Source organism: Nymphalis io, chromosome 1, assembly GCF_905147045.1.
Source record: "Nymphalis io chromosome 1, ilAglIoxx1.1, whole genome shotgun sequence".
Lineage (NCBI taxonomy): Eukaryota > Metazoa > Arthropoda > Insecta > Lepidoptera > Nymphalidae > Nymphalis > Nymphalis io.
In genome coordinates this window covers 1186645-1195927 of record NC_065888.1, presented here as the reverse complement: position 1 = coordinate 1195927, position 9283 = coordinate 1186645, and the positions used below count along the sequence as shown (strand labels likewise).

General features: G+C 31.8%; 1 protein-coding gene across 1 annotated transcript in view; it reads left to right on the top strand.

Annotated features, from left to right (window-relative positions):
• The first annotated feature begins 464 nt into the window (after positions 1–464).
• The window catches only part of LOC126771252 (uncharacterized MFS-type transporter C09D4.1), a 53954-nt gene continuing 45135 nt past the window's right edge, over positions 465–9283 (top strand). Inside the window, exon 1 of the mRNA XM_050491043.1 lies at positions 465–1124. Within this exon, the coding sequence (XP_050347000.1) occupies positions 759–1124 (366 nt within the window). The 5' untranslated portion in view covers positions 465–758. The remainder of the gene's footprint in view (positions 1125–9283) is intronic.

Here is a 9283-nt window from a genome sequence, read left to right as displayed (position 1 = left end):
AATTCGAGTCATTTCATATAATTATTCATTTGAACAGGAGTTTAGTTTTTGGATTATTTTTAGGAACATTTAAACGTTTCTGTAAAATCATTTTTATACGTTTCAGTTATCTATAAAAGAAATCACATTACTGATTACTCCGATGTGATTTATTGAAAAATCTTTCTCGAGACAATGTCTGTAATTATCTTCCTTATCACATTAGCTTACTGACGTAACCCGACCTACTTGTAAAGGTAGCTCCGGTAAATTAATCGTTAATTATTCACGTACTTTTCCATGTGTTCCAGTAATGTTTTTATTATGTAACTCATTTCATTTGTATCCACCGTTAAATGGTGACGTTATTTTACACGTGCAGTTATAACGCCTAGAAGTGAGAAAGAGACAGACATATTTCTATAAAATCACCTATGTGTAAATAATGCCGGCCGTGAATTGCAGAATCGGACAAGCTGTAAAAACAATCACACTTAGACGATACGGAGGGGCTACTTGTAATTTATTAACATATATGTATATTAGTTCAAACAAAAGTTCCTTGTAATATAACAAAATCGACGTAATAAAAGACTGATAAATTGATAAGTAATTTAAAACGTATTAACGATCGAAGTGAATTGGGGACCAATACCAACATAAAAGTGATTAAAATAGATTATAGGAACCAAGTGTCTTATTGCAACAATAAGACTTAAACGGCGGTTGATAACGTTTGTGATAAAATTAATACTATCGAGGATTTCAAAGTTTTACAAATGACAGCTAAGACTGATAACGTAGCAAATGGGATCCATAATCCATCAGAGCCGATCAGTTCGAAGCTGTTCCTCTCAGACGAGAACCACCCGGTGAAGCATGACGTGTCCGGGAGTGTTATGGACGGTCTAATAATGGAGGTGAAGGATTCCTACACGGTTTACAGGATTCGATGGTTGATGCTGGCATTATTCGTGCTGTATTCATCATCGAATTCCTTGCAGTGGACTCAGTTTACGATAATATCGGATATTATAGTGAGGTACTATGGTGTTTCGAGCAATGTTGTGTCTTGGACTTCAATGGTTTATATGATAACGTACGTGCCCTTGATATTTCCGGCTAGCTGGCTGCTGGATAAAACGGTGAGTGTATTTATGTTTTATTTATTACCGAACCATTATTATTAGTTATTTTATATTGATAATACTCGAATGGATTTATTGAAAATAGTTGAAGAGTATTTTCTTTCTAATTTATAACATTTAATGATTATTTTTAAGATTCTTATATTCCTTTTGTTTGTTTTTTTAATGTATGTGATTATTGCCTGCACTGACTAATAACACATAGTTTAAATGGTATTGACATAAGTTTGGAATGTGTCAGTTTGTAATAAAATATTCTTTTCTCTGAATATAACGGTTTTCTTTTATTCAACCTTCTGTTGTAGTAATAATAACTTATTTACAATAAATTACAATAAATTAAATAATACTTACCGATGCGTACTGATAAGATTGTCTGTTGCTTCGGTCTTGTAAAATCGCATGTTTCTTATCAGACATTTAGATCAGTCGTGTAGGCTTAAAAATATACGCCTTAGTAATAAGTAAAGTGAATGTATAACATGACACTTTTCCTGCTTTGGTGATAATATTGCCGCTCCACTTTCCCACACTTGTGCTATAAAATCTGGTCTCCTTTAACCTGGCGCCTTGTTAACTGTAAACAAATTAAAACAACATGTTAATGATGAAATTCTGTGTAGTAATAGGCTATATTATATATATATAGTTATATAGTACATTTCATAAATTACAATTTGTCGCAATGTGAAAAGATTTTAACGATAATTTGTGTGTTGGGTGCAAATCAGCTCCCAGTTGGTTGAGATAACCCAATTTAATTATTAGACATAGTTAATTTAAAATTTTCCGTTTAAATTTTTTTGAAATATTTTTCCATAAACGAAAGCATCTTTTGATATGCAACTTGTCTAGCTTACAGAATAACATACTAACGAGACTAGAACATCAAAAATAAGTGCTTTAAGGAGACTTTCAGAATCTGAATATTTCAAGGAGCATCGACTATGCTTGACTTGCCTTTATCCGATATGTTCATACAACTGAAATCGAGTTACTTAAATTGAAAAGATAAAATGGGAATGTATTTTCGCTAAATCGTCGTGGGGAGCTAGATTCGGACCTTCTTACAAATTTTGTTATTGGAAATATACTACATTGAATTTTCTTCATAATAATGTATCGAAAAGATTGTTGAAAAATGTTTTTGTTTACAAAACTGCATTATATTTCATTTTAAAATAATCATTTATATTATTACTAATACTAAATTTAGGCGCGATTAAAATAGGACTAAGAAAAAAATACTTTTATTTTATTATTTTTCTCTTTTTTATTTTAAATATAAATAATTCAGAATTATAGCACTTTGTTGTTTGCCGTGAAACGATTCGATTCGATAACGATAAACTAGTACGGCATTAAAGACTTGTGAAGACATCATTGTGATATTATCTACTTAAAGTTTATCAATCTATTTCACATTGTCGGATTTTCTAGGTAGAATCTATATTTCTAACCGGTGGTATTCTATTATATATACTAAGATACTGAGTTCATATAAGGAATCGACTTAGAAAATTACATCCCCTGTTTTAATTTCGGACTTCAAAAAGGTTGTATTTTATGTTGTAAGGAAACCCTATTGATCCGCTTATATCAATACTGTTTTAATAACAAAGAGAATTCATCAAATTGCCGGACACCGGACCTCGCAACATGTCCGCGAAATTAATCATTTCACATTGTTCTGTTTCCATGTACGCTCGTTGATAAAAGTATTTGATGATATTATTAAAATACTTTAGTAGGTCATTTCATTATTGTAATATTAAAATCAGTTTTATTTTTAAAACGGGCAACACTTGTCGAGAGATCGTAAAATGAGTTTTTTATACTTTGTATTCAAGATATGTCTATTTTCTTACAGAATTCCCTGAATCAGATCCGTCTAGGTAGATTTCAGCCACTCATTCAATACAAACAGCAATAATGTATATTGCTGTACAGTTTTAAGAGTGACAAGGTAGTATTGTTAGAGATACAGGAGTATCTTAGTTCATATGGTCGGAATGTTGTTGTTTGTTGTTGAAATGAATTTTGTATGGAATGTTGGTTACTATGTACCTTTAAGTAGCATCTTCAATATGAGGAAGAATTGCATAACGCTTTTCAATTTAGAACTCTTGTACTTTTGGTTTGTGAACAAATGAGGTTGTTTATTTAATTCTATACTTTTTTCTACATTTTGTTTAAATTTATCATTGTAAGTAACCGTAACGCAGTAAGTAACCGTTCTTTGATAAGGAATAATTATTTCGATTCACTTTATGAGTCAAGACCAGATTCAATAGCTATATTTTTAATGATGAAAAGTTTTTTTTATTTTTTTTTCTCATTTTAAGTACCGAGTCACTTGGGTGACTATGTTGCTCTTATATATAATATTAACAATTATTATAATATATTGTCTAGTTTCGCTTCTTTATATTATGTTTACCTATATTATATATAATTTTGGTTAGCTCTGAAGTTGGGATTTGAAAGATAAATATTACATAATCCCATTGATCTATCTAGTTGTGATAGAAGGGGTTCGCTACGAACATACTAAATTAAAATGTGGTGTACTCCATTATTGCGTGGTAAATGTTTAATGATGAACACTTATTGTGTTAAATTAATTTATCGTTTTTTTTACTTTCTAATTATTATTTTGTCAAACAACGATAGTCTTCTACTATTGTCTTATTAGTAATTTTGGGCAAAGTTTGAAATTATATTCCTTTGTTAAATAGTTTTGGAGGTTACTGTACCCGTCCCTTAACCATAAAATGACCTTCTAATACCGAGACCCAACAATTTATAAGGAAACTAAACATTTCTAAACATACAATGTACTTATTGCTGTCAGAATTTAACAAGATAACACGTCGCATACCTTTGTAAATTACTTGTTTTAAAATAAATTTATCTTCAATAAATAATTTTTATCACATTATCTTAAAAGGCGAATAAAGACGTCATTTAGGCCGGAATTACAATAAAGGTTTTATTTGATAAATATTTTTTGTTCCAATTGCCTTGGGTTATTTGTGCAGCTGTAAGATGAAAGACTAAACAACGATCGAATATGAGGCACCGGAGAACAAGATCGTGAAATGTTAAAATGTGATATGCGACTTATATATTTTATAACATTATGTGTACTCGTATACTACGTATAATCATAGCGTATCAACGTAAGTTTTCGACATTTCATAAGTGAGACGCAAAGTGAGTTCTCACTGAATAGCAATGCAGATCGTGTGTGATGATTTATAATATTATTTTAAATTATTTATGTATCATAATTATTGTATCGGTTCTTCAATTATTTAAATTTTATCTTAATCGAACACTATTACAAATTAGTGTTGCCTTAATACGTTCCTGATTTGCATAAAAATTGACTGGAGATTGCCCTTAGGCATAAAAGTCAGCCTTTTGTACTATTATGAATATTTTTTAAAGCTTTTCAATTAAATATAACGTAAGAATTAACATTACAAATTTAATGAGTTGGTTTTAACGTGCTAATCTCATGGTGCTAATAAGACTGATTTGGAATTTTTTTTTTTGTGGGAGCGTCCGGATTACATAGTTTATATCATAAGGCGCGCAATTATATTAACGCGCTAATGTCAAAAATATCAGCCCAATTATATAAATTTAATTTCGCATTTTTAACGCAACGAATTAAATTATAGCTTTAATGTAACTCACCACTTAAAAGAGTAGAGTGGTGTTCATGTACGTTAAACAATATTGCCAAATATGGAACAGGCGCGTATAATCCAAGTTTACCGCAAGCGTAGCGTTGGGTTCAGCCAGGGTAACATAAATTCTAAAAATAAAATGACTTTGACATCTTGCTTACTTCCTTTAGTAAAGAGACGGTCGAAAATTTAATGTGCCGAGAATTCCATCGAAGATTATGTAAACCGATTTTCAATAGCTTACGCTACGTTGAACGAAAAATGTAAATAATATTTCACCATGTATATTTTTATATGTAGTAATATTTAATCGGATATATATACTTGTTTGTTACTGAACGGAGATAAATTCAACGTTATATTGATTTATTGTCTTTTACTGATTTAAACTAGCCCGTTGGAGCAGTTGGCGATGACCCTGCTTTGCACTCCGGGTTTGCGGGTTCGATTCCCACCCCGAGCCTGGGGGTAATATGTATGTAGTATTATATATTAATTCAAAATTATATATGTAAATATGTATGCCTACCTTGTCGCCTACAACGTAAAATCATCATAAACTACTCATGATTAAATATTAACATTTTTTTTTATTATTCAGTACACAAACTACGATTCCACTGACTTTTCGAACATTCTACTTGAATAAAGTATATTTTGTGCTATATTGCACAGAGAATACACGAACATTTGTAACTAAAATCCATACGATCGAAGGAAAAGCTTACAGGCGAAGCAGAATGTTTTATAATATTTTAATCAATCGTGCACCGTCTCTTCCGCTGTTCCGCAAATGGGGAGCGTCTTGAATTAATCGTCGATTCGTTTTCCTTAAAATTTGAATAAGTCGTTTACTAAGTGCTTACATTTTATTTAACAATGATATATAAACATTTTAAAAAGTAAAATTTTAAGTTACATCATATTTCCCACGCTGAGTAAAAGCCTAATCTCTTAAAGGGTTTTATGACGTAATCTACTAGAGTAATATCGATATGTATTATATAAAAGTTTGTAGATCATTATTCTACCAGTGCGAAGCCGGGACCGGGTAGCTAGCACCTCATACACAGTAGATACGTGCTTGTATTTTACTAGGAGTTTCATCCGACAGAAGCAAGTTTCATCACAATATATTCCTTAATCGCTGAGCTTGAGATTAATTCACGCATACTATATAATAATCGTGTTGCTTTTTGTTCAATAAGCAATATAATAATCGTATAAAACAATGAATATCAATGCAATAAAGAAAGCTACTAAAAACTCATATCGGCCACATATAACTTTTATGCGGTTCGTTAAATGTGACCGGGTAACTTATATGTGATGCTTGTTAAACTTATATTTATACATTTCAAGAAAATATGCCGAAATATAATATAAAAGAAAACTTACAAATTTTCAGCATACGCAAAAAGTTTGTCGAACCGCTTAGTGCTACAATGGAAACTTAACGTAGCGGCCTCTTTCCCCTCTACAGTTGGATAACTCTATTTCCTGTTTTCAGAGAATGTTCCGTTTATAGACTCGATTTCATTTGCTGCCTGCGAATTAACTTATTTTCTACCATTGTCTACCATTTATGTTGCTTTACCTTCAAGTCTTTTCAAAACCCTTACAATTAAATATGCAGAAATTTTAACAAACATATTGCGTTGCGTAGTTGCCTAAATTAAATATTTACTTAAACAGCAGTTACAGTAGGACATTTATAGCCTGTAAACGTCCCACTGCTGGGCTAAGGTCTCCTTTTTATTTCGAGGAGAAAGTTTGCAGCTTGCAGCGAACTGTACGAGTTACATAAAAAGCACTAAGTAAGCATTTGTAAATTTATTCAGTGGTGCTTGCACGGATTTATACACATAATCTTGGTTCAATTTCGTGTGCTCTAGCCACTGCAACTCGTTGTAAACTTACGTGTTAAATTATTAAACATAAATAAATAGGATGGATATGATATAATTAATAAGTATATTTATAATTTGTCAATCAATAAAATGTTGTCAAAGAAACAGGAACTTGGATTTTTTTTTGTAATTACATTTTACATTTCTTTTATACACGATATAAGATTCACGTGATATTTTCAAATACAGTTATGTTTTATCAAAAGCATTGTAATGAGAAGTGACGAGAGTGATGTACGGTTGCGTATGTACCAGGGTCGTGACAGTGGTTAGGGAAATGATATATTGCGCTCAAAGTGTCTACGTGGTTCAATTTAAAGCCCTGTGTGAAATTCAGTGTCAGCTCTTTTGAACATGTGTCACTAAGATGGAGATATATAGATATTAAAATTGATATTTTTAAAATGTATTGACATTTTACTATTGCTGTCAATATCTTGTATGTATTTTTATTATTTCGTATAAGATTCGTGAGAAGCAATTATTGTTAGGATTATTTAATTACCATCGCCAAGTTTTGTGTCGAAATGAAATAACCTTATATAGGTGCGATGTATGTATTGTAAACGTAACAGCCTGTGAATGTCCCACTGCTGGGCTAAAGGCCTCCTCTCCTCTTTTTGAGGAGAAGGTTTGGAGCTTATTCCACCACGCTGCTCCAATGCGGGTTGGTAGAATTCACATGTGGCAGAACTTCAGTGAAATTAGACACATGCAGGTTTCCTCACGATGTTTTCCTTCACCGTAAAGCACGAGATGAATTATAATCACAAATTAAGCACATGAAAATTCAGTGGTGCTTGCCCGGGTTTGAACCCACGATCATCGGTTAAGATTCACGCGTTTTTTTTTTTTATAGAATAGGAAGGTGGACGAGCATATGGGCCACCTGATGGTAAGTGGTCACCAAACGCCCTTAGACATTGGCATTGTAAGAAATGTCAACCATCGCTTACATAGCCAATGCGCCACCAACCTTGGGAACTAAGATTTTATGTCCCTTGTGCCTGTAATTACACTGGCTCACTCACCCTTCAAACCGGAACACAACAATATCAAGTATCGCTGTTTTGCGGTAGAATGTCTGGTGAGTGGGTGGTACCTACCCAGACGGGCTTGCACAAAGCCCTACCACCAGTATCGTTCTTACCACAGGGCCATCTCGGCTTTTTTATGTATTGTAAATGATTGTAAATTATTTATAACTTTGTACGGTATGACCCAAATAAAAATAGAAATTCCATTGCATTTAAAGCAGCAAAAAACACCGCTATAGAACAGAAATAAATTGTTTTATAATAATTAAATTAATTTATTATTTACGACGGTCTTATCGCTAGGAAAGCTATCTCTACCAGACAACTTTTGGAGAGACCATGAGATGGATAAAGCGGTAAGGATTTCTACACATAGTGAAAATATATACGTTTTATAACTCTATTGTGTAACTTAAATGTTAATATAAATTTTCGACTTTTCCCGTCCAAATTCGCACTGACTGAGTATTCGGTATTTGTTGTAATATGTTTCTAATGCTCCCTTAATTATTATATGATATAGAGGCTGCCAGCTGTCAGCTGTCAGCTAAAGGTACTATTGCTTCTAATTTATTACCAAATATTCCAAGTATTGTAACTTGAGAAGTGCCATGAAATGTTGATTTATTTGACACAAACTATTTTAGTAACCAATGTTAAGTCATAATGGAATATATCGACGGAATATTTTTTTTTAGCAATAATATATATATGAAACTTGGCTATGATTTTTTTGTTAGGCACTTGTAATATTTTTTGATGTATATGATAATTTTCGAGATAGCATAATAAAAGTTAAATTAATGTCACATCTATTTGTTCACGTTCAAACATGTGCCAATATCAAGGTTCGCTCCCTACTTTCTTCAATATATTCCCGTAATTATATGGAGACATAAGTTCCGCGGCAGCTGTTCAGCTAACGACCTCAGCAATTTGCTGAAAACGCTGCTATCCACTTTTCATAGAGTTTAATTACGTGTCTCTGATGCAGTTTAAACATTAGACAGTCTTCTTGTCGTACTTTTTAATAACGCTAATATTATGAATAGTAAATAACAGCCTATAAATGTTCCGCTGTTTGGCAAAGTTTTTACATGACAATTTATTTACAATTTCATCTGTCATATGCAGGTTTCACGATTTTTTCTTTTTAACAGTTTTTTTCGCCTTTTTAATGTTATAAAAATGAACGTATTCATAATATATTATCGATTCATTCAACATTGCATAAAATAATAATAGACAATTAATGTTGCATGCGTCCATACTAAACCGCTGGTTTGTATTAATTATTTAATTTTAATATTAAATTATATTTAGATAGTTAAAAAAAAAATATTCTCACATGAATACTATTTTATTATATTCAAAATATGTAGACATATGTCTTTAAATGACAATAAGTGAAAACCGAGCAAATTCAAGGCGCGTAAAATATATGTTCGTCTGTATAAATTTATAGCGATGAGAATAAGCGATTAAGCGAGTAAAGCAATCAAATTATTATA